Genomic DNA, 27256 nt, shown 5'->3' with positions numbered 1-27256 from the left:
AGGAGCATGACCTCTCTTCCGTTTGTCTGATAGTGAACATGAACAATGAGCCTTCGGGACTCAATAAATCACACAGTGTGGATTAGAAATAAGCTCTGCTGGTTGCAAGAGATTTGAGGTGCTGCAATAGTTCCCAGAGGTGAAGAAAAAAACAACAGTGAGAGTGAGAATTAATATGACATTTTGTCTGGTGCTTATGCAAAACATTTGGCAACTGCAAAAAACACAAAGTATTACTGCCTGAACATCATTATTTAAGTCAATCTTTGATAGATGAGCAATGGTGATAACTCTCCACAAGAGGGAGATGCAAATCAATAGGTTTGCTTTGCTGACGAGGAGTCAAACCTTTTCTTTCACATTTCCATCCATCCATCCATTTTCTTAACTTCTTAGTCCAGTTCAGGGTCGCAGGGAGGCTGGAGCCTATCCCAGCCATCAGTAGGGCAGAGGGAGGGTACAAGTTGCCAGTCTATGTGGCAAAAGTTTATTTAAACTGAATAATTTAGACATGATTTATATCAGAACATATAATCTGATGTAGAAAGACACGTGTGGCAAAGACAGCTATTAGCATTCACTGTAGATCATAACAGTATAGCAAACATGACTGCGCATCAAGACATTTACAAACAGATGTGTGAACTCTCACCTTCTCTATGATTAGATTAGAAGTCAGTGGTTCATTTGAGATATTTTTAGGGTTTTCTACAATTTATGGCATCAGTCCATGGTAAAACCTCTCCTGCTTAATGTAAGTAACAACTGATGAGAACAACAGTCCCCCGGGTTTGTGATCCAAGGCTTATTTATAGAGTGGAAACATAGACTGTACAGCGATCTCATGGGCACAAAGACCAGAGTATTTATTTGAAATGAACGGGTAGTATTTTTAGTTGTAAAGCCAGCTACAAAACCACAGAGAAATACAGACTGATGACAGACACAAAATGATAGTTTTGTAATTTCCTGTAATCAGGAAAGACAAATTTCATGCTTCAACAGTAAAGAAACACAGGAACTTAGAAAAAAAACACAATGACCAATTTCTGAACAGCATATCCTTTAATTCTATGTGAGTATCAGGACACAACAAATTTTACGGACTCTGATCCCACACAAGATTATTTACATTCAAAATGACAATGACAGATGAGCACCTCAATTTGATCTTTGTTCCCTTTTTCCTCTTTCTGCTTGCTTTTGACATGTACTTTGTGTGGGTTTGAAAATGTGTTTAGTCCAGATAACACTCACAATAGCTTGGGCTGAAACAGTCCACCAAACGGAAAACACTGCTAGTAATTATAACAATGCTAATCTGCAGGGAATGCACAGATGGATTCAGATATCAGAGCGAGAGTGGGAGTTAGAATCACTCAGGGAGGATAGAGTTAAGTGAGAGATTGTATCAGGGGCTTTGACGTTTTTATTCTTCAGGGGAATAAAGTGGAATCGGTCCTTTGTGAAAAATATCCATTACAAAAATATCCATTGAGGAATTTTCAGTGGAAAAAGTAAGAAAGTTTAACAATTTACAACATAGAGCAACACGATTTAAGTCTCTGTGGTTATTTCAAACCATATTTCCCCACAGTTTGCCTCACCTTTTATCACCATTTCTATATACAGCACGTGTATGCGCAAAAAATCCACACATACTCACTGAATGCACTCAAACCACATTAGAATGTGTCCTGATCAGGCTGCAGCATCACTGACACTTTGACTTCTGTGCAGAAATGATACCACATGTGCTGACAGAGCGCTCCAACTCAGCAGCAACACCCAAACTGCAGAGTTCACTGAGGCTCACTGCTGCTCCTTTAACTGATCCAAGCTGCTCGGCCGATGTGCAGAATAAGTCAAATTGTCACAAAATGTGATTGCTTGGAAACTGGCAGGCACATCCTGGAAGGAAACAAGCAATAAAGTAAATTTAGTTCTTTTTTGTTTTTTTTTTTGTTTTTTTTTGCATGATGTCAAACACTTTGATTTTCTAAAGCTCATTGTCACACAGGTAATGGATTCATCCAAACAGCACATGATGAGATCAAGCTTTGAAAAGACTCAGAAGTCCAACTTTCTCTCATTGTGACCGAAAAAACCAGATGATTTAACAGAGGATGTAAATCGGCTAAAAGATGATGGTCTACAACACCTCACTTCCTCAGACACCCTAAGCCCCATCCACACATCCACTCATGTGATGAATGCCTCACATGATGCCCAGACAGGTCAGTGTGACTCTCAAGATGCTGATGTCCTCTACATGTCCTCTACTGGTAAGTTTAATGGCTGACTGGACTCCCCATCTGTCACTTGGAACTACGGAGGATTTCTGGAAGGTTGGACACTTTCATTCATTTGGGAGACACTTTCAAGGTGACTGGGACTGATGGGCACCTCAACTGGGATTTTTGGGTATAATATGTGGTCTGGAATAGAAAGGGGCAACTTTATACAGTTGTGCCCCTTTCATTAAAGAAAAGGCTGAATTTACAACAGACTCAAATAACTGGAGAATTAAAAAAGGAACAATAACTAAAAATTTGCAAAAATAGAATTTAGTAATATAAGACACTGTATTTTTATTTAATTGAGTTGAAGAAAGAAAAAAAAACAAACAAACAAATTGGTCTTGGACAAATTAGAGTACTTTTCTCTTGAACAAAGGGACAAAATACCTGTCAACAGGTGCAGAAGTCTGACTAAGAGGAACAGAAAACACCTGACTGCAGCGGAAACATGAAAGGATTGTTACACTAAATATTAGTTTATGAGTGGTGTAATATATAATAAATTATCTTATTTGATTGCTTTTTTAAAAAATATTTCTATTGAACCAGAATTAGAAAATAATGTAATGATTTTTATAAAAATTTCTATTTATTGTTACTTTAGTCAATTTCAGCTTATTTTACAGGCAGCTGTTTTTTTTCCTTCTTAAATGACATATGAATAAATATGAGCACAACTGTAAATCTGGAAGATAAAACTTGAAATACATTGTGGGCAAAATCCATCCACCCTAATCCATCTGCTTTGGGCCACAGCAAAAAGCAGTTTCCAGGTTGCACATTTAATTCGAGTTATTCAATTGATTGTTAACTGATCAATGTGAAAAAATATAAGCACATTAAAGTGTTTTTTGTGCAATTAGAATAACACATTGAGATGCAATTTAACCTGACTGATACTTTCTTATCATTGCTGTTGTTATGATTTGTATTAAGCTATTTATACAACAGATTTAGACATTTATGCTTTTGTTGGAGGAAGTTTTTCTAGCTATATGGGAAATCTGTCTGTACAGTTACGTGTCTAAAAGCACAATGGAAATTGCTGATCCAAAACACAAAGCAGGAGCCAAGAGGAGGACAACAGCTTTATGGCATGCTGCCTTATAAAAGCAGAGTGATCAAACTATTTCCTATGCTCGCTGGAAGTCTGAGTGAATAAGATAAAACAGCAGGTCGGCGGGTTTTCCATGATGTTAGACTGAACAGGTTTGTAAATCAACACAGAAACAACAACAGGATATTCGACAAAAGGTGGCCAAAGAGTAATTTCCTCTCTTCATCAGTGATCATGGCAACAAATGACCACATAGATTGCAGCTTCACGTATCTGATCTAACCTTTTTAAAAACAACAGAACATGTTTGGAGCTTCGCATCATCCAGAAGACGAGTGAAAAAAATGCAATTTTTCTTTGCTGAAAGCACTAAAAGCTAAAGAACTTTACAGAGAATGAAACCGAGGGCATATCTACCTTCTGGTGGTGATGGCTACAGGGTGACAGGCCGTTTGATGCGCTGCAGTCGCGTTCCACTTCTGAGCACAGACTGAGTTGCTGGTGTGAGGAAAATGGAGGATGAGTAGCTTGAAGCGTCACAGCAGATGGATTAGACAGCTTAAAACCAAGAGGAAATTAAGTAAAGATAGGAATCTGAGATGTATGTTATAGAAATCTGATGTCCAGGCATCACCTTTGAGGCTGGGTTGAGGCGGGGCGAGTGCAGAGAGGGCAGGGAGTTGTTGTAAGACAGCTGGCAGGGTTGGTGGCGTCTTTCCATGGATGCTGAGGAGTGAGGCCGCAACCCAGATGGTGTCACAACTGGAGACTTCATGCTCCTTCCCAGGCTGTTTGACGTGCTTTCCCTGCGCTGGTACTCTATTGGGGACTGAAGGGCTGCAGTGGACAGAAATATGTCACATCACTAAGACACACAAAACTGTCGCATCTGTGTGTTTATTAAAGAAAAGTTGAACACTGGCACCATTTAGGAAGTTCCTCTGAGTCTCTAAGATCTGGACCACGTCGTTGAACCAAGCTTGCTGTATTTCAGGAGATGATGCATGCATGATGAAGCGAGTTATGCTGCTGTCAGTCCCTCGGGAAGTCAGCACTAAACAGCATGGATCCTCCTCAGAGGGTTCCTCCACACCCAAGCAGCTGACCTATGTAAAACAAAGAGCTTAAATTGAACCATTATAAAAGATCTATATCAGAGATGGATTAAAACATAGCTTTACTCTAACCTTAATGCTGTTTTTAAAGGTGTACCCAGGCAAAGAGAACCCTTTTTTCTTATCAATCGGCTCGCTAAAGATGACCAGCTGCTCAAACAGGAAGACACGCCTCTCCCTTGCTCTGGACAGGAGGCCACCTTCCTGCTCGCTCACAGAGAAAGTATCCTGCTGAAGCAGCTTCCCCTGAGCCGTGATTTTCCCCTGAAACAGTACATAATAGCCACAGACACTGTCAAGTCGCTGCACCTTATTTGTGATGACCAATAAAAACTTCTTTTGAGACATTCAGTACCTCAAAACCTTGGAGGCGTCCCACATTCATCATATCATTACAGCGTTTTGGCACGAAACACATCACTTCCACCGCCCTCTGACAGACGAGTCGGTTAAAGTTAACAGAATTTGCATAAATGCACAAATAAAATATTTTATAAGAATTTCTTTAGTTTAGTTTCTACATACCTGTAGCTCTTCAACGTCCCTCCCGGCTTTGCAATAATATTTTATGAAGTCCTGACAACATATACAAAAAAGCTTCTTTAAACTTTAATTTTCTATTGCTACATATGCAACATTAAAATTAAACAAAGGAGGAAAAACTACTTTAAACTAATGCAGTTACATGCAAGAAACTAAATAAATGCACCAAAAAATGTACACTAAATACACAAAAACAAAAAAGCAAACCTTTAACAGCAGCTGATACTTCATGATCCTCTGAACGGGTTTGATGAGGAGATCATTGAGCTGCAGCCTGTGACCCAACTGCTGCCTGAGATCCTGTAAAGGAACAGAAAAAAATTGCTTGTTTTATTTTAACAACATGAGATGAGGTAATAAAGAAGTGATAATATTTGGTTCTCACCTCAAAATACGTCTCAATGTACTCAGAGACGATGTGTTCGGACTTGGGCTTGTTCTGGCAGTAAACCACATACATGTGAAGCCGTCGTTCCTGCAAGTTTCACAGTCAGTTCAGACCCGATTCAAATTATTTGTCTGGGTGTAAATAAATGTCTACGTTACATTATTACAGTTTTGTTATGTTTTTCTTCCACTTAAGAGGAAATGGGCTTTGGTAGATACTTCTTGTGACATAGAAATAATAGTTTTATGAGTTGTGTCTCTAAAAGTCAAACACATTGGTAACTGTGACATGTCGGTAATGTTGGTCCTATTTTCTCTGCTGGCTTATTTAGCTTATTTTGCAGCTTTGTCACAAGTTTCCACACAGTTGTAATAAAAATACTAATAATTACGGTGTTTTTCTATATTTTAATTCTTTACAACAATAAATCAGTGTCTTAATTAAATCTTTACAAATGATTAGATGTTTTTCTATAACGTTGGTTGAAATGTGCTTTTATTTTAATGTCAAACCAATTTTCCGAGTTCAGAATAAAACAATGTGAGAAAAACTCTGGAAACCTAAATGAGATGCAGATCCAGGTCATTTACACAGTCAGCATCTCTGCTTTCTGTGGATCATCTATCACTTTGCAGGTTTTGAGGCTCTTTTGTCAAATCAGAGATACAAAACCTTCTTATTTTGCAGCTGCACCTGCAGAAAACATATTTACAACAAGAAAACACATCTGCAGACCAAAGACTTACAAAAGTGTCGGGATGAAATTAACTTTCATCCAAATGTAAAACTTGTCAAGAGATGGAAAAATAGGAGCCTGTCATCCACGCTTCGGCGATCTTTACACTCACGTGTTTGATGAAGAGCTGGGCCAGACTGTCGGGGTCACCCACACATTTCTCCAGCTCTCCCAGAAAATAGCTGCGTGTCACAAAGCAAAGGTCAAGAAGGAGGATTCATACCCACTCACCGACAGGAAACACAGCCGCAGAGGACAGGACACAAAGTGAACTGCCATAAAAATGGAGAATTCTGAAAAGATAAACTCTGAGAGGAGACTCACTCCTTATGCCAGTCGTAGATCTGGTGGATATTTCCAAACACAATCCTGTCCTTCCCTCTCATGTCCTCTGGAACACCCTGACTGGTCATCATGGTCATGTAGCCCTTTCCAGACACAAACACATCACCAATCAGCTCATGGGTTTTTACATGAGAAAAGCTCCGTTTGAATGATCCGGAATTACCTGAACTATGAGTCCAAGATCTTCGACATACAACCTTTCTGTGTCTATCAGCTCTGTCAGAACATATCTGTAACAGAGTCACAACATAAGACAAACAGAAACAGGCTTGCACTTTGGCTAAATGGTATGGGCAGGAATTACTGCAACACTTTCAGGCTCTTTTTTTTTTAACCTTCTCTTGAGGACACAGTATGTTCTAATAAGTAAAAAAAAACATGATCTGCTAAGCAGTTGCTAAGCAGACAACATTTTATATATTTTGCATATAAAAAACAAGCATATAAGCGAATGATAAACTGAACTAAACTGTTTCTGGCAGTTTAGCCGCAACATCTTTTGCTGGAGAGAATAACTCACTTCAGGCTGAGTGAGATCTGTTTTAGTACAAAATGTTTAAAAGGTATGAAGCCCCATTTATAGTTTCTCAGCTCTGGCTCTGACTGGCATTACCTTTAGATGCTAACATTTAGTGACAGTCCTATGGACACCGTTCACCCTTAACAGAAACACAAGTTTACCAACTTTACAATATATTTTGGAGACTCTGAAACTGGGAGCAACAGACACGATTTGGATAAAAGTTTCTGCTAAATGACTGTAGAATGACCAGATTGAGTCATTTTACTTGTTTTCAGGGTTATTCTGAGTCTCAGTGCTCGTTGGAAAAGGGAGGGGAAAATGATAAAGTGCAGTAGCAGAGTAAGCGCTCTTCAAGCTGTGTGCAGACATGTGAGTAGAGCCAGTCTACTTGTTGACTTTTGACAAGAAAGTGAATAAATGTCTCATGGTCAGTGTTAAACTATTGCATCACTGCAGTGGTCTTTACTTACAAGCTTTTCTCCAAGGCAATGCTTCTCTCTTCCTCGCTGTCCACAGTAGCCGAGCACTGGCTGGCCGAGTCTTCAGCCACACCACAGCTGTCCTCTCCTTGCAGACTGTTGATGCTGGGCTTCTGACTCTGAAACACACACACAAAGTAACATAGAAGTTGGTCAGCATCCCTGTAATATGTTGTGTAAGAGAAGTCAGCGGGATGTCATGGTCTATCCAAAATAGTGGGGAAGTGTAAGTTCGATTACTCCGGTTACTCAAAATATTTGAGCGTTCTTAAGTACAATTTACTTAAGTATTTTGCTGTCATGCAAGTTTCTGCAAGCACTGTCCTGTATCAAATGAAAATAATGTTCTTTGTCTTCTGATTTCTGTATGTACATGAACTTTGTTTACAGCAAGTTAGAACTTTATAACTAAATTTACAGTACAAATTACTTACTTTTTCTTCTTTCTTCATGACACCATGTTTTACAATTAGTAGAGTTTTTGTCTTACATCCATACATATATGTATATGCATATATGTACACTGCATATATAAATCAATAAATATATATATGGAGTGTACTTAAATGCATTTTTGACATAGTATACAATACTATACTATATTGTATTCTATTGCTCTGCAGAATTGCTGCTAATTTGCTGCTAATTCGGTACTTATGACTGATTCAACCTCACACTGAAATCATCTGGCACCTTTTGGGTCTGCCACGGTACAGTCCTGTCGGGAATATAACATTTAGGCAGCCATAAGTAATCTGATATAAATGAGCTGTTTTTTTCTCAACGCTGCAGAGTCAGTTGGGCAGACAGGATGGCTAATAATGCACAGTCTGTCAAGTCATATAACAGAGATCAGGGTAACTGACCCAGGCATAGAGACTGGTTATATAACAAATACCACTCCTCACCTAAAAGCACTATAATCTAATGTGAATTTGACTGTAATCCTCTTGACATACTTTCGTCTCAACACATTTTGTCCTCTGCCTCTATGCACCACTAATCTGCCTGTAGAATCAATGCATGTTTGTATGTTAACTAAGCATTTCGTGTTTATCTTTTTTTTTTTGGGAGGTGCTTTTTCTTTTTGCACTGTTGGTTGTTCATATCCTCAAACAGTAGAGCTCTTCCTTATAAAAACAATCTGGAGCTGATTCAGACTCCATCTCCTGTGAATGATCCACTAACGTGCTTCTTTGCAGGGTTGTTACTCCCTTTTAATTTTCTTTCTAACATTAATTTCCTCATCTACAAAAGCATTGTGAAAAGAAAACATTTTTGAGAACTGATGTCAATTTTAGATGAGTTAAATTAAATATCCACTGAAATGTTTATGCAATAAAATAAGTGCAAGAAGTCAGAACTTTTCTACTATGAAGTCGTAAACAGTAACACTTGCTCACATAATATAGTCGTAAAGTCAGGACTGTTACGTTGTTGTGTTTTAGCCTGTTGCTTTAAAACAATTTTAAGTTCGATTTGTCATCCTTTTATTTTTAACGCCTGTGTTTTTGCACGGATCAACCAAACACACTTGTAACACTTTAATGAGTGTGCTGTAGACATGTCTGTGGGAGGATTTGTTTACTTTGGACAGACATCATGCAGCGCAAACAGGCTGTAAATTTATACTTACCTTACAGACATGAACATGATATTAATCTTATTAATTTAACAGTCAGCAAGAAGGCAAATAGCATCCTGTATATTGCTTTCCAAGGTCAGAGGGATTGTTTGAACTGACCCAGAAAGTGCAGGAGTGAAGCTGTGGGTTTTTGTGAAATGGTATTGTTCTAAAGGGCCATTAAGACTGAAAATGAGGTCAGCCATTTATCAAGCAAAACACAGTACTTTATGAGTGAAAGGATTACGTTAACCTTTTTAAAAAAATTCCTCTTATCTCTTATGTAAAGGTTATGAAACTTGACCCTGTCATCGATGGAGAACTGTCCAACATCAATGAGCCTGTTTTTCACCTTACCTTTAGGCCTCTTCTTCTTCCCCCTCTTCCTTCTTAACCCCAACCCCGACCCTCCGACCCTGTTACAGACTGCCTGTTGAGTTGATCATTTCCAGATGTTATCTACAAAAGCCCACAGGACTGATTCCACTCTCTAAAGATTACTCAGTGCAGGCTAGAATTACTAGAAAAAGTCACAGGGGCTCATATGTATTTATGTGTGCTTGTGTGTGAGCATGCACATGAAGTACAATGAGACATGTTCCTTCCTGGCACCACTGGTGGAAGTTAAGCAATGCGTGCAGAAAACAGGCTGTCCACATGCCGGTACAACTTAGCATGATGTACAGTGGCAAGTGTGTGTTTCTAGTCCTCATTTGTGTCTGTGTTGACGTGGCTGATTCAGTCTTTTCTTATCAGCTCAAAATCCTCAAGCAGACTTTTAGTAGAAGACTAACAGAAACCACAAAGGAAGCGGAGAACTTACTGGAGAGAATGAATCTGACTTTAAACATTTTTGATCTTTTACGTTACGTCCCCTCTTCCAAAGAAACTTGAGACATTTGTGGTTGTTACTGGTACTTAGGCTTACATTTCATAAAGATGGTACAACTATTCTGTCTGTTTTGTTTGTTTGATTTAATTTTACCAGAAGATCTTACAAAAAACTTTTAGTCTGTAACAGTTTAATAATATCTATATTTTTGCATCACAATGATCCGATAACATTTTATAAACAACAGATTTAAATTAAATAGATTAAGATACAGTCTCATTATTCCTCATATTTTGCTCAAGTTGACTGAGGATGGATTGTCATTACCAATAAAAAAAAAATTAATCCTGGATAAAACCATCAAATATTAAAGAATTTCTTTTAGGCATCAGTTTTTAAGCAGCAATGTCAAAGAAAATGTCTTAATCTGTCAAAGGACAACTGAGGAATAAAGCGGAAACTGGTAAATCTAAGCGTGTTATTAGTACCAGTCTTTCTTTTAACACTGTCTGTTATTTAATGCATAAACTACTGGGTGGATTTTTTTTCCTTTATTTTTCTGTGAATGGGTCATTTAGTTTCCATTAAATTTTTGGAGCAATCTGGAAGGAATGGTGGACACATTGCATTTTAAAAAAGATTCTTCACAATACGAGTGGAAATGGGCTGCTTGACGAGGATCAGAGCTCTCTCAGCGCTTTTCCAGTTTATTTATAAATTCAACATTTAGGTTTCGGTGCTCTGTGTTCATCAGCACAACTTGGAGATCGCTTTGGATAATGAAGACATTATTTTATTCAGAATGTTTAAGTTATTTTTGTTTCTTTTTAGTTGTTTGCTTTTACTTAAACTGCTTCTGTTTGCTTCTACTTGAAGATTTCTGTGAGTTTCCCGATTGAGGATGGTGCCTGAATGAACTTTCCCATTCACCCAGTTGGCAACGTGGACCTGTGTAATTTGTGGATGCATAAAAGGAGATAATGCCTTTTATTTGCATATTAATGTTCCTACCATTAATCTTTATGATTACTCATAGCTGTAACTGTTCATCGTAGAGATCTTCAGCATTTAAAGGCATTTATGGAAAAACTGATGACATTGATCACCTCTAGTCAAATAACTTGACCTGGAAGGATGGTTTGATTGACTTAGACTTCCAGTTATATCTGGGAATGTCCTGTTTATTTCTATCAGTGAGTTTCTTTTTCTTTTGTAGTGATTTGCTTCAAATAAACTGATGATCAACATATTTTTGTTCTGCTGTGCCTATTTTTAATCCCCAAACTTCACAGAGTTGACGTTGCCAGATCCAGAACAAGAATAAAAGTTATTAATCTGCAACTGCAGTTCACCTGGTCGTTAATTTATCAGAATGTCAGTCATGGATTTGGAGAGAAAAGAGTAATAGAGTCAAGAAGAATAGGACTTTACTGGGCTATGTGGGTCTCTGCTTAGTAGTTGGTCACATAAGTAGCTCTGATGAGATGGCAGAGTAGGAGACAGTGCTGCTGGACTCAACTGACCATCTTTCTTGTCCTGCACACAAAAATAATCAGACATTAAAACAGATTTATTAGAATTGTTTTTTTTTCTCCAAGAATCTAAATGGAAGTTGTTTTCCTGCCTTAAAGTCTCACCAGGTTTCCAGAAGTCAGGACAGCGCAGTTTTTGTATATTTCCAGAGGACTTTGCTGCGCTTCACTGTGGGAAAGGAGCAACGTTGGTTGGCTTCCGTCTGACCTAAACATCTGCTTCTCCACTTTTTCGGCTCCACCTCTGGCATCAGAGTTCAGTTTCCGGACAGGATTGGTGAGCCATTTCTTCAGGGCGCTGACAGGATGCCGTGATCCCCCAGACGAGGAGTGTGAGCAGGGGCTGGTGCTGCCGGAGGCCTGGTGAGGCAGAGATCCCACAGATGGGGCGATACTGCCTTCACTGCATGCCACTGAATACGACTCTGCTGCAGGGAAAGAACAGGGGAGAAAGGATTGCCATAAAGTAGCAGCTAATTGTGGCGCATATCCTCTCAAGGCAGATTGTGCAGACAGATTTGTGCTGAAAAATGTTGTTCAATTTCCTGGTTTAAGCCTTAACTGTAACTTTATCCACTGGAGCTACTGTACCTACTTATCCTAGCTATCTCTGCGAATACAAAAAGCTGGTGTGTTTTCACAAGGAGAAGGACCCTTTGTAACTAAATGCAAAGATAAACTGAGCATTAAATAAAGTGTTTAGAGTCTCATTCTGCTTCTTTTTAACATTGTTTCAATAATTGTTTGTTTATTCATTTATTTACTTATTGACAATTAGTAAAAATTGTAAAATAAAATAAAATAAGTAAAATCTACTTGAAAGCAAGATATCAAAACTAGAAGAAAGACCCCTGTCAATATTTGGATCTGAGTTTTGATGATGTTTTGCAGATATTACTATTGAGCCACAGCAAATTTATTGGTAGATATTACTTTAATTATCTTTCATATTACAAAATGTTTAAACAGATTTATATGCTTGCTGGAGGAGATGTTTTTTTTTTATCTTGATTTTGAATCTGAATTTCAAATATATGACATAAATATCTGCAATAAATGATGCCAGAGGGACCTAAACAGGTTACTTTTTTCAAATAATCAATTTTACCTGCAACAAATCTTCCTCCACGCGCAGAATTTTACAGTTTTCAGATAAAACAAAGATTTTTTTTTTTTTGTGTTTAGGACAACCAACAAACAACTTTGATTCTTGAGTTCTGTGCCCCAACGTACGATAAACCCTGGGCCCAGTACATGTGCAGTGAAAGCTGGCGTTCAACAGCTAGAACCAGTACTGGAGATGAAATTCCAGCTGGATCTCATTTCCAGCTTTAAGTCTCTTCACTGTGGAGAGTGCTACCTAAACCACAACCACACTGTTTGAATCCAGCACTCTAACATCAACATTTCACTGACTTTTGCTGAACACAGCAAAGCGGAATCTTCCAGGAGCCCCATTTTGTAATTTTGGGCTCTTCTCAGAAGTCATTATTCCCTGTCAGCACATTTATGAAAGCTGTAATCATAATGACAAGCTTTTAAGAAGCCAGTGGAAAAGCGGGTCGACCATTTGACCAAAATGTCTGATACGGCAATTAAACAAGGCACCAAATTGATGTTAAAATACTACATAATGTCTTTTTCTCCCTGTTTTATTCAGTTTCCCATTAATCTAAAAGTACTAGATACATTTTTCCTGGAAGGAAAACACAGCTTTTATATTCAGTTAATTACTTTAGTATTCTCTCATTGTCATTAAAATATCCTAAAATTCAGAACACATCTGAAGTAGACTAAATTCACATAATATGATATATTAAACAAATGGACTGTCTGGTACTTCACTCATGCTGTGAATGGCACAAACTCATTTCTGTAATGGGGAGATTTGGAGGGAGGGGAGGACAGTTGGATTATTGTTTTGTGTCTGTCTGGTGGTTCTTGCCAAATGAACTGACGAACAGTCTGCATGTCTTACAAATGGAATTGCATGCTGACCAAAACTGATTTAGTTATTTGTGGAAAATAGAAAAGAAAACAATTAATCTAAAGCAGTGTGGAAATAAAAGAAAACTGCTGGTGCAGATAAAGGAGATAAAAACCTAAATAATTCAAATGCAACATATAAATAATCACCTGTTTAAATGAGCTGGAACACTGAGCCTTAAAGTTGTTCTATGTAACTTTCCCATATTAAAACTTCACATTCCTGAGTAACTTAAAGGCACACTGACAGTTGATATGTACATATGGACAACTTTTGCAACCAAGATGCCATTTGACGTTGAGTTTTCCTTTTTTTTGTCAAAAGCAAGCAAGTAGATATTAACAACGCAATCGTTTTGAATGTTGATTCAGCAGCAAAAGAGGATTCTATCAGAGGAAAAAAAGGAGACAGAGCATCAACATGCTGCTTTACTGATAAAATCTGCAAAAAAAATGCTGTAGTTTCCTTTTCAAGCCAGTGTGAAGGTGCAAAACCCATCTCCTTCAATGCTGATAATAAGGATAAGTGAATGGCAAATATTTTCAAAAAGAGTTGTCCATGAAAAAATTTATGACTTAATGGCTTCATGTGTCCTGCTGAGCTACACAACTATCCTGTCAGTCATGTTAGTTATTAACCAGGCTGTAATCAGTCACCTGGAGGCATAGTGAGATGTTAATCTTAAACAGGCTCTAAATGATAGATGGCTGGATGGATGGATGGATCCTATCTATCTATCTATCTATTTATCTATCTATCTATCTATCTATCTATCCATCCACCCACCCACCCACCCACCCATCCATCCATCCATCCATCCATCCATCCACCCATCCATCCACCCATCCACCCACCCATCCATCCATCCATCCCAGTAATCATTGGATGAGAGGCAGGGTACACAGGTTGCCAGTCCATCACAAATGGTAGGAATTATCTACCCATTATCTATACTCGTTTATTCCATGGCAGGGTTCCTGGAGACTTTCCCATCAGCTGTCAGGTGGGAAGGAGGGTACACTCATGTCAGGGTGTCGGTCCATCACAGCGCCAATACAGAGACGTGATAGGAACTCATTCATTTATTCATTATCCATCCATCCATCATCCTAACCGCCTAATCCAATGAAGGGTCGCAGGGAAGCTGGAGCCTATCCCAGCAGTCTTTGGGCGAAAGGCAGGGTACACCCTGGACAGCTCACCAGTCCATTGCAGGGCGTGATAGAAACTGTTGTTTTTCTGCTTTTTTCTCACATGTATCTATCATCTATCAGCATATGAAACAGTGAAATACAGCAGAGTGTGTTTGCAAGATGGTTGTACAAAGATTATGTCGCCTGCCATGACCTTTGAAAAAAGTGCTAATTAGCACAGATTTGCCAGGTCTCCACTGTCACCCATTTGGGCAAATCTCTGCATGAAGACATAACAGAGTAAACCATCTGAAGACAACAGATATTTCCACAAAGCATTATCTGATGAGTCAGAGCACTTGTTATTTAGTGAGTCTTTTCTTACTTGACTTACTTTCCATTTTAAGATTATTCTTCAGAATAAATATCAGTCATGGGCAAATTAATAAAAGTTTGTGACCTTATGTGGTAAAACTGTTAAGATTTATATTTTGTTTAATCTTGATCTCTTTTTTTTTTTTTTTTTTTTTTTTTGTAAATTCCTGAACAACTGGGAGGTTTTAAGTTATACCTTTTTTTAAGTAACAATAATCAAGAATTGCGTTTTTATTTGGAGCGCTGTAGCAGAAGAAACAACGCTGATATCTCTATATCCATAGTTTCAGCTAAACTAAAAACTGTCTCACAATTTTTCCTATTCTGCTTTCTTTTTTCTCTTTTTTTAGGTTAAACTGTGGACCTCAGATTCTACAGAAATACTGCTATCAATTTAATCTATTTATATAATATACGCTCATAAATATTACTGCATTGTTTTCCTCAAATAATTAAACATTAGTTATTCCACCTTAAATAGTGGACATGAGTTGTGACATCTAAATCACTACTAAGCCGAGTGACTTAACTTGTCACGATCGTTTCATTCAGTTATGTAATTTATAAAATTTCCAAGAAGCAGCAGCTGGCCCATCATCAGGACTGTAGGGAGAGTATTTACAGTGTGTGCAAACATGCATACTGTTGATGCATCCTCTAATCCAGACCTCATGGACAGTCAGCTTCTGATGAAGACGTTCTAAATTGGGTAAACTTTCTCTGAACACTGAGTATTTACATTTTAAGTCTGGTTTTGATTTAAATACAAAGTCTGTGGTCATATCACATCAGCTTTAAAGGCCAGTTTGTGTGCTGTATAAATAGTGAACTGCATACAAAGTGATGTTTTTGGTTTGGATTTATACAGTTTTGATTCTTTCCACAAGATTCAGAGGATAAAACATCATAAAGCGATCAAGACAGTGATCAAGAACAAAATATCTGCAAGAGTCAAGAAGCAACAGGAATCCTACTGAGCATTTCTGGCTGATCATTCAACAGTTTTATTTGTTTTTGGATTTTAATTTTGTATTTTTTTGTCTGATTATTTCTGTTGTTTACATATCACAAACATATGTTATTCAAAACTGGGTTTTTTAAATTATCGTCATTATTGATCCACTGTTCTGTTAAAATAATCTGCACCTTTTTGCTGTGAGTGATAGTCCATCTTTATTTCAGGGGTCTCCAGCTCAGGTCCTCGTGAGCTACCATCCTGCAGATATTAGTGTTTCGCTGGTACAGCACATTGTATTCAAATGAAAAGGTTCTCCAGCAACATGCCGTTGTCTTCTGCACCTGCCTGGTAATGAGCGACTGGGTCAAGTGTGTTGCAGCAGGGAAACACAAAAACCTGCAGGATGGTAGTTCTCGAGGACCAGAGTTGGTGACCCCTGCTTTATTCCCCGGTCTTTATTTGGTGCTGTTTGTTGGACTGAACCCAGCTTGGTTGTTGTTTTCCTTTCGGTTTTTCCCCCCTGAAGAGGTAGCCACAGCGAATCATCGGCTTCCAACGACCCAGCCGGGACGGAAGTCCCATTCTTGTACTGTTTTATGCAGGATATCCTTCCTGACACAACCCTCTGCATTTATCCAGGCTTGGGACCGGCCCTCAGAGAACACTTGTGACCCCCTCTGGGCTGCAGCACAGAGAGCAGGACTCAAACCGCCAACCTTCAGATCACAGAACAACCGGCTCCAACGAGCCACTGCCATCCCTCTACTATACCCAGCTTGGTGTTTGTTTGTTTTTTGTTCGTTCATTTAAATTTCCTGCTTGTGCATCAAATTCCTTTCGGTTTCGGTAAATCAAGTTTTTAATTTGTTTGTCTGGACGTTTTGGGAGTTGTGAATATTTTTGTGTGCTCTACTACTGCAAACCTCGACAGATGCCAACTTCCTATTAAAATCAAGTTTAAAGTCAGTTATCTTGATGGTCTTTTGTAGTTGATGGACAAAATCCTATCAAGATCCACTGATAGTCAGTGAACCAGGAGAAGGAAAGTCATCTGACTGTTTTATTCTACTTCCTCACATTGTTTTTAGTTTTATAACAATCCTGTCGACCAGTAAAAAGGTTGTTTTTGTGACTGCACCTGTACTTGACATGCATGTGTGAATGTTTAAAATAGTGATCAGTTTTCCTCAGTGATAAAAAATGCAGCGGACAGATGCCATATTACTCAACTTAAAGTTAGTTTTAAATGACAGCAAACACATTTAGAGATTATATAAATGAATGAGAAAAGCCTCCAACAGAACTCATTTTAAAATCTAATGTTTCAAAAAGATCTTTTTTTATTATTATTATTCTGCTTAATATCTTTATAAAGTATTTATGTTTATTTAGTCCAGAGGTGAGAAAACGTCTGTTGCATCAATAACCTGCTTTACATTATGGAAGTGTTGCTAAGGTGCTCATTCTCCGTCCGTCCAGATTAACAATGAAACTCCTAATATGGTTTCCATCAGGAAATATTGAGATGCTTGGAGCACCACTTAAACGTTTCCGCATGTTTCATCCCAGGCCTACAATTGTGTTACAAGCTGATCATTATCAGGGCTTCTTTTCATGAGCAAGCTGACAGATGAACCATTTTTAACTGATACAAAGAAAATACTTTCTAGTCTAGATCATCATTCATCACCAAAACTGCAAATCAGCAACCGTCCTGTCATCTGCATCCACTCATATTACCAGAAAACGATTGAAAAATAGTTTAAGGATGGTGACAGCCAGCATGCATGAGCGAATATGCCATCCTCCTTGATCCACATCAAAATGTTGAGTGCTTTAATGCCTGAAGCAGAGAGAATATTGCATAAATGTATGCAATTTTAATGTTAATGTGGAGACTTTATTAACTTGTGGCCAAATCAGCAAAAACACAGAAAAAGAAAAAAAAAAAAAATCTAAGTTAAAACAGTATGTGACCAGGCTGATTGATGTCCTTTTGAATCAACTGTGAGCCAGTACAGACATGTGTTACCTACACAAACTCTCCTTATCATAATACACAAACAACTTTAGTTTTTTTTTTCTTTGTATTTTAATATCCAAAATCAGTGTGTGGCAGCAGTGAGTGAAATCAGTCCAGTGTATCCTTCCAAATGATACAAACACAGATAGCTAGCATCATTGTCATGTACTCCACATCCTGATTAAAAGTCCCAAACCATAATTTACTGCGTCTCATTAACGCTCAGTGACGTCAGCTCGGTACTTTGGCTGCCCGTGATGAGGTGAATAACAATACAGTTAAACATTGAATGTCAGTCATAAAAGGGCTGGGTTTTGATACATAGCAATTGTCCAAACGGGGTAGCAGGAGGTAGTCAGTTGTTCACTAGCCAGAAGGTCGGTGGTTTAAGCCCCCTCCCCCCCAAGATGCAGACGGGCATAGGTCAGTGTTCTCTGAGGTTTCCGGTTTCCAGCCCAGATGAATTCAGACATTGCATCAGGAAGGAGCATCCAGCACATGTAAAGCATGTGCCAGCTTCCGAACTGACTGGTAGGTGAAAGCTGGTGTTTCATTGTGGCACGAAAGGGACAAAGTCATAATGGGAAGAGGAGGAGGAGGAGGAGGAGGAGGAGGAGGAGCAACTGTCCAAACTAAAACAGCATGTTTGCAGACAGGTTTAGCCAATCCCCAGACAGCATTTCACCAAAAAAAGGAAGCACTAAGAATTGAATTGAGCTGTTATTGATTATGTTACCTGTTCTTCACTGGTCAGTCCCACCTGTGATGTTGTAAACTATTCTATTACTATTCTATTACTATTAAGAAACTTATATGATTATTGTGTTTTAAACACTAATTAATAGGGGGAAAGTTATTTACCTTTCAAACAGTCAGATATGGTAGCAGCAAACATTTCTAAATGAACAGAATTATATCAGCTAAACATAAAATATTAAACCAGGTTTCTCTTTACATAGAAGTCTCATTTGAGCCTTTAATGTTTCATGCAGTGAAAAGTAAATATATAACAAAGTCTAAGTGTGTGGAAAATAAGTAGGGAGCGTTGTAAGCTACGGCATCATGTAGTTTCTAGAACAGGGGTCACAAACTCCATTTTCCAGGGGCTTACCATCCTGCAGGTTTTAGTGTTTCCCTGCTAAAACCTGCTTCATTTGTTGTTCTTCTGCACCTGCCTTTTAATGAAACATTGATTTGGGTCAGATGTGTTGCGGCAGGGAAACGTTACAACCTGCAGGATTATAGTTCTCATGGACTGGAGTTGTTGGCTCCAGTTCTAGAGTATAAATAAAACATAGAAAAGTACAATTTCATCACTACACAATTCAGAATATTATAAAAAAAAAAAGATGCACATCTAAAGTCTGCAAATGAGCACTGCATGGAGGATCTGGAGTATTATTAAAAGTCAAAAAGCTTTCCTTTGCAAGATTGTCCTTACCAATGAGACCGTGAAGCTCTATTGCTCATGTAGATAAGAAAAACAAGCATGTAATGGATTAATAAAGTCATACTGTGACAAGAAATAGTATCACAGGTTATCAAATATCAGTTGTCATATTTGTGACAAGAAAAGCAGTAAATCTTAAAGTACATGCTTCCAAGTTCAATAAAATTGCTCTGAATTTTCATTCATTAAGAAAAGTGTCAGGAATAAATCCTAGACTGAAGAAAATCATTTCCAAATCTTTTTTGAGAAAAAAGTCTGTAAATATGGTCAAAATAGTCTTGAAAACATGTCAGTGGCTGGAGCTACTTATGGAGGAGGCAGAACATTCATTACAAACATTTCAAACTGAGTCGTGAAGAAAGAGATTTACAATCAGTGATAAATCTCAGCGACCTAAAGGAGGCCATTTTTAGAGTTTATGAGCACTGCAAGCATGTATGCAGACAACACAACCTTTTTTCAGATGTGAACCTAAATGCAATTTGCAGCCGACAGACAGCCTGAACAGGTGGAGGAGCAGCATACCACAGTGTCACCTGCATAACTAGAAATATTCAATGAATACAGACCCCCCCCCCTTTCCCTTGTGTATAGTTGGATCATCTTTTTCTCTCCCAACACCTTAACTCAGTGTTTCCCAATCCTGGCCCTCAGAGCCCCCTGCCCTGCACATTTTACATGTTTCACCTGAGTCAGATTACTGAACTTTCTTATCAAGTTCTTTGCAGCCTTTTAATGAGCCTTTATTTCATTCAGGTGTTTTAAAGTGAGGTTACCTAAAAACATGCAGGGCAGGGTGTCCTGAAGATCTAGACTGGGAAACACTGCCATCACTGGTGGCTCCAAGGAGCATCCCAGTATAGTGCTTCTCTGTACTGTGATGCCTCAGTACAGTTAAGCTAGCAATGGACATAAGCTTACATCAGATTGTCCATAACATCCATAACTAATCAATACATTCAATTTTACTTCTATCAGGTCCAACAAAGAACAATAACTCATGCACTTTGAAAGGTGCGATACAAATAAACTTGCCTTGGCTTCACAGAATGACACTTGTGCACCATGACTATGGCATGGTGATCGGTGATCATTAAAATCAGCTGATACACAGTAACCAATTACTTTTGAGCACACCTTAATCATCTCCTTATGTTGAGAAAACAAACTTTGTTTTCTTGAAATGATGGTTAAAAAAAGAAAAAGATTCGCAATCGAGCACCTAAAACAGACTTCTTTATGTCAGCTTTGGTAATAAATTTTGTTAGTTTATAAGTTTAAGAGGCATTGCAGCCTTTTCTGATACATGTGTCTGCTTTGCTGTGTTGTACCACCCTGCACCCAGCTAACCTGCTAATAGCAATACTTGCACTTCATTCTCATGTTCATATTCCTTGTTAAGTTTATATTTATTTGTCTTAAATTATTTATGTCTTTAATCCATTAATCATCATTTTGATCTAGAAACGTGGCATATACTATTTATTTTTATGTTTATTATCCATCATGCTGAGCACACTGTAGAGGACGTTAATATTTAACTTGCTTCACCTCAGAAAACTCTTGTTTGCTGTGTCTGTTGGTCAGATTTCTGGGTCAGTGTGTTAGTTCTGTATTAGTAGGTGATCTGAGGAGCTAAACACTTTTGTGCTTGTTACTCATCATGTTTATTCCCTCACATACTGGCAGTGACCTCATACTGGTAAGCTAATGAAATGTTTAGTCATAGTTGTCTGTGAGCTGTAGTGATTTATGTGTGATGAGACAGTGAGACTTGGCAGGACTTTTAAGTCGATTTCCAAGCACAATTGCAAAGCATTCTTTATCTGGAGCTGACTCTCTGTCTTTATAAATAGTGTTGTACTCTGTGCCAAATGAACAGACAAACTCATTGAGAGGGACCAGAGAGACAAAACGGGAGGCAGCTCAGAAAACTAGAAAAACAAGGGAGAAACTTTCACAAAAACTGCACCTAGAGAAACAACAAATCTGGAAAAACCGAGAACAAACAAAGAAAAAATATACAAAAAAGATCTTGGTTGTGTTGACAGCTTTTTATGAACACAAAGCAAACTTAGAAACGAACTAAACAAAGGAAACACACCTTGTATAACATTAAACTGATCTGAAGTTTATGCCAGAGATGAAGATGTTAAAGGTTTGTGTGAAAAGGTGAGAAAGTGAGGCGTGTCAACACAGGGGTGCTTTCATTTCACATGTCTACTTGCAGGGTTTGTCACAACAGTGCAGCTCAGAGAGGCACTGCACTGTAATCTCTCCCCCGAACAACTGGAACAACAGAGGATTTAAGGGTCGGAGCAGAGATGGCCCATCGTTGTCTATGTATGTGCCTGAGTGTGTGTGCATGTTTACGGCTGCCTGTGCTCTCAGGCATTGTCACGGTATTTAGGAAATGACTTTATACACAAAAAACAAACTATGTGAAATGCATCTCATAAGTAAAAGTGTCTTTTCCAATGATTTTAGAAAAGAAACAGAAGAAAAGCAATTAAATAAATAAATTTGAGTTGAAGGATAAATATATATTGGGGAATTACAGAAAGCCTAATTTCTTTCCTAAATTCAATAAAGTTAAAGGCTTTTTTGTAGCCAGACAAAAAAAAAAGGACGTACAAAAACTTAAATGGATTTGATTCAGTCGCTTGGTTTCTGTCTGGAGATGCTTAATAAAGCAATAATAAAAAATTCAGTTACGATGAACTGACTTATGTCGACTTAAACTGAGTTGTTTTGAACATAATATGTGTAATGATCTTTTCTGAGCTCTTCTGTGAGTTGTTGCTATTTTAATAAAACTGAATTGAATTTGATTAAATTAAAATGGGGATGGATTGAATCTAATCAAATCTGATCAGACTACTGGTTTAATCATCAAACCCTCTTACCCATATTGCTTTTCCCAGTGACACAGCCCAGTGTTTCCGAAACAACCTGACATGATCACCATGTTCTGGCTACTGATTTGAAGTCAGTTATTTTGCTTTAACCTGTAAGAAGCCAGCGTTACATTAACGGTACAGTTTCTGAGACATTTGGCATCAGCTTTGCTCAAAATCCTGTGAAACACAATCTGATTTTTGTCTTTTGTCCCTTAATGGACACCAGAAAGCAGAGGGTTGTGCTGTAAAAATTTGACGTATCACATGTTAAAGAATGGTAAATATCCCTAAAAAGGTTTTCTTTTTTTTTTTTTTTTTACATTTGTTAAAGGGACATATTCAATATGTATTTTTTAAAAAAACAAAAAACAATAAAACCAGGACTGATCTTACGATTTTTTTCATGGGTTGGGTCTTTATGGGTTAATAACTCCCCTCATAAAAATGGCTTGATTTTCTCCCGTTCTTGTCAGACCGTTCATGTCCGGTTGTGTGTTTTGATTTGCTGACTTCAGCTCTGACTTGGTTTTCCTTTATGTGCAGCACTATTTTATGGAGTTTGAGAAGGGCTCAGACTCTCTACCTGCCTGTCAACTGCATATTAGATCTTCTATTACATTCATTCATTCATTCATTCATTATCTGAACCACTTTGTCCAATTAAGGGTCGTGGGGAAGCTGGAGCGTATCCCAGCAGTCTCTGGGCGAGAGGCGGGGTACACCGTGGAAAGGTTGCCAGTGCATCACAGGGCAGATCTTCTATTTTTTGCACCCAAAACCCAAAACTAAAGGAGGATTTACTTTTTTTTTATTTGTAGCATGGTGTGTAAGGGCGTTAGGGGGATGGTAGTGAAATAACCCACAGGACAGGACAGCCTGTTTTCACATGAGCGAAATCCACCAGTAGTTCTTTCTAGACTCTAGAACAGGGGTGTCCAAAGTCGGTCCTCGAGGGCCGCTGTCCTGCAGGTTTCCCATGTATTCCTGTTCCAACACATCTAGCTTCCACTAAATGGATCAAACAGCCAATGACGTGCACAACTGATTAAGCTCTACTACTAATTAATTTGAATCAGGTGTGTCTGAGCAGGGATACATAGAAAACCTGCAGGATTCTGGCCCTAGAGGACCGGAGCTGGACACCTCTGCTCTAGAAGAACTACTGGTGGATTTCTAGAATCTAGACTTGAAGTGTCCTAAGTCGGTCCTCAAGGGTCGATTTCCTGCAAGTTTTTGATGTTTCCATTTTCCGACCCGCCTGGCTCACATTAATCAGATTCAGCAGTCAATGAAGTTCAGGACAGTGACTGATTCCTTTTAGTTGGGTGTGTTGGAACAGGGATACATGGAAAACCTGCAGGATTGTGGCCCTCGAGGCCCCGAGCTGGGCATCCCTGTTCCAGACCAAGGGTCTGGTATAGGGTAAATGTATTTGACGGCATATTTTGTCATTTTGTTACTATTTGCAAAAATGCTTTTTTCTCCTTAAGTTGTCTTTTAATACTATTCAATAACCAAATCGTTTGCTGTCCAGACAAGTGGAACTACATGTGATTTAAGCGATAGTTGGTAAGTTTATACTCTATGCTGTGCAGCAAATATCAGCAGATAAACTCAAAGTTTTTACTCACAGAATGGGGTCATAATTATCCTGGATAAATATTTCATATTCCTCATGTACTTCTCACTGATTGGCTTTACCATATGTTCATTCGTTAATGCTTCCTGATGACAGATTTTGAGTTCTTTTTTAATTGTAGGAAAGCTCTAATGACCACTAACCCAGGAACTCAAGAATCTGTTGACTAAAGCCAGACAAGCAAGACTGAGAGGACTACAACGTTTTTAGACAGCAGAGATGATAGCTGTGAAGCAGGAAATTACTTTTGAAATGATTCCTGGGGAATTTTACAAAATGACTACCAGTCTTGTTGTTTAACTTCAATAAATTATGATGGTTTCAGATTCTTAGAGTGTATGATTTGTTCTGGTTTATGGAAATGAAACCTTGTTTAAAGAAACACTGAGTGACTGAACAGAGTAGTGAACCTGCCACCATGACTGAGTCAAAGAAAGAATATGTGTTATTGGTGTAAACTATCTCGCTGCTGTGTTTGCTGCCTCATAAATCTTATTTCTGCCTTCCCGAAAATGCACAAAGTTTTTCCTTTCTTCTTTTTTTTCTCCTGCTTGGGGTCTTTCAGCCTCAGTTTGTGGGAGAAAAGAATGCTAAGACAGTGACTCACTAAAGCTTGATCAGTATCGTGTTTAGAAACACTGTAATCCAGATATGAATGCAATACTTACTGACTATCTGTCTGCACTTGTTGTGTCTCAATTACATCCATGTAAACACACACTGGAATTGGAATAAATTGTTCCTACCTTTTCCTCAGGTATTAATAGTATGAGATTTAGTGACTCAGTTACGTTTGAAAAGGTTTTCTTCTTTGTTTAAGTTTTATTGTTTGTACGTGGTTGTTCTTTTCTGTACAGTTTATCTAAAAGGGAGAATGAACAATTTAGCTGTGTTATGGTCTAATTATAGTCTTCTTATTGTTATTCACAAATTTCAGTGCCTGTTTCTAAGAAATCACTGCCAAATGAGTCATCAAAGTGTAAATCAGCGTTGTCATATGTCCATCTCTTGTCAAAAGATACAATATGACACAAATGTGAGTCTCGTATTAGGCACCAGAATACATACAGCATATTAGTTATTGTGTACACAATTGCAATAAGCAGCAGTTAGTATGCTACTATCAATCCATTGGCTTGGCTCCAGTGTATTAATAGGAAGTGACAAGAACCATAGTAAATAATTCAGTATGACGTGGAATATCTGACATTTTTAATGTGATACATCTGATACTAAAATCTTTATTTTTGCTGTTAACTAATTTAAGTTGGAGTTATATAATAACCTTGGTTTTAAAGTGCAATGATACTTACATCCATTAGTGAGGCATGATTTCTGAATTAAAGCACTTTGATGTGTTGAACTCTCTTTTCAAGAGTTCAAACAAGGGCAAAAAATCTGTTTCATGAACAGATGTTGCTTTTTTTATCCCTTCATAAAGTTGAGCAGCTAAAAGGTCTCTTTTTAACTACAAGACTTACATTTACTAGAACTGTTAGATAAGACTTCAGAGAGAAAATAAAAAACAACAAAAAAAAAACAAGATACACAAGAGAAGGAAAATGTATGGAGAAAGCTTGGAGTAGCTTTGAAAGTGAAGCACACATCAGAAGTACAAAACATGAAACATCAGAGAAATGTTTTCTGTTCGGCTCCAAATTCAGAAAAGATGACTGGATGCTGACTCAGAAAAGAGATGGACAATGACCTAAACATCCTACAGAAGTCACTCCAGAGCTTTTTAAAGAAAAAGAGGTGGAACAATTATCCCTGAGAAGGTATAAATAACTGAAGCAAGATGCTGGGAACGATCAGGTTAAACCTGCAAAAGATTTAAATTTGGATGAAAATGAACACATAATTCATGGGCATTTTACATCTGTGCCCCTCAAACAGAGGGTTGTACATGTTAAAAAGCCTGAACTCCTCAATTCTTCCTTTAACTTTAAGAAGTCCAGAACTCAAATGTGGTTTCTTTGGGAACTGAAATGCTGAAACTGTCCTAATACTTACTGACCAAACCGTAAATATTGTAGAAATATCAGACGGCAGCAAGAGCTGAGTGCTATGTGAAAATGTTGCTCCTTTTATTAAATAATTCCAGCTGTAATTTTCCATATTTTGCCATTATTCTCTTTGGAAAGCATTTGAAAGTAAGCTCTATTAACAGATGTATTATTAATCATATTTATTTCTTCTCTTTGTATGTGTGTGTGTATGAATATATGCAAATTTTGAGGTTGGCAGAGAATACAGAGAAGGCCTTTCTTTCAGATCAGTAGCCAACAGAATACCATATTACAAATATTCATACTGTGCCATCAGCTGTGTTACAATATCCTGCTGTCCTGGTTGTAAACTTCTCATTAATAGAACCAGAAAGACAACGAAAAAAAGAAACTGGCAACAGTGTTTCCTAAACATGTATAACTGGTTAACAAAATCTGTACAACCGACAGCTTTCCAAGCTTTATATAACTAATTTTTGCACGACGCCATGAGACAGCACCTCCAAATATTGTTTGCAAGTAGCTTAAATAACTCACGGCAGCATGTTAAAGAAGCCAAAATAATCCAACATAAACATTTCTAAAGAGAAAAGGGAAGTAGCCTGTGTGCAGACTTACTGTAGTTCCACAATCACAGAATGCATCCAGTTAAAATCCCACCACTGCACATCCAGTCTACCTACCTCTGCCTCTGGCGAAGCAGCAGTCACATTTGCGGAGCAGTTTTCTGAACAGGTGCTGACACCCACAGCCTCGTTGGTGACCCCCTCTCATGGTGATCCACTTCTGCTGCCAGACTGAACACCATCAGAAGCAGACATAGTGCTGGACACACACGCACTCAAACACATCCACACACACTATTCCAGTGGTAATCCCGTGGAAAGATGAGTGGAAAAGTGCACAGAGAGCTCCCTGGTCATATTCCAAATGTGAGCAGAAACCGCTGAGAGACGAATGTTATTCCTATCCCATGATCTGACAACAAAAAGCAGGAAAACCAGAGAGACTTTCCTGCCTTTGACTCACACACATTTCTGTGTGGATAGATAGCAGGCAAATATTATGAAGGGGGTAAGAGTGAGTGAGGGAGAGACAGAGAGGCTCGTGAAAGGAGGGGCTGTGATGAGGGAGGGATGGTAGTCAACATGCTGTATTGAACTGCCAGCATCTGTTTCCCAGTCCCTCCTCTTGCTCCTATCCCCTCCCCTTCTGCTCACTCTCTCCTTCTTCTCCTCACACCACCACAATCAGCCTTTTTTCAGCATTCACTCTTTGGCGGCGGTATCTTTAGTGCTGTCATTGCTT

The 27256-nt window shown here is 38.3% G+C and overlaps 1 protein-coding gene across 1 annotated transcript; it reads right to left on the bottom strand.

Annotated features, from left to right (window-relative positions):
- Nucleotides 1-1162: 1162 nt before the first annotated feature.
- Nucleotides 1163-26976, bottom strand: arhgef25b (Rho guanine nucleotide exchange factor (GEF) 25b). Its single transcript, XM_079241903.1, has 16 exons — nt 26632-26976; nt 11580-11902; nt 11374-11478; nt 7478-7605; nt 6648-6714; nt 6464-6567; nt 6252-6321; nt 5401-5490; nt 5223-5315; nt 4998-5048; nt 4828-4905; nt 4545-4736; nt 4283-4463; nt 3992-4194; nt 3775-3915; nt 1163-1911 (listed from the first exon to the last, which is right to left on the bottom strand). The coding sequence occupies exons 1-16, from the start codon at nt 26720-26722 to the stop codon at nt 1813-1815; spliced, it is 2016 nt and encodes a 671-aa protein (XP_079098029.1). The 5' UTR covers nt 26723-26976; the 3' UTR covers nt 1163-1812.
- Nucleotides 26977-27256: the final 280 nt, after the last annotated feature.

Source organism: Telmatherina bonti (assembly GCF_933228915.1).
Source record: "Telmatherina bonti genome assembly, chromosome: 6".
Taxonomy (NCBI): Eukaryota; Metazoa; Chordata; class Actinopteri; order Atheriniformes; family Telmatherinidae; genus Telmatherina; species Telmatherina bonti.
This window is presented reverse-complemented; position numbering and strand designations above follow the sequence as displayed.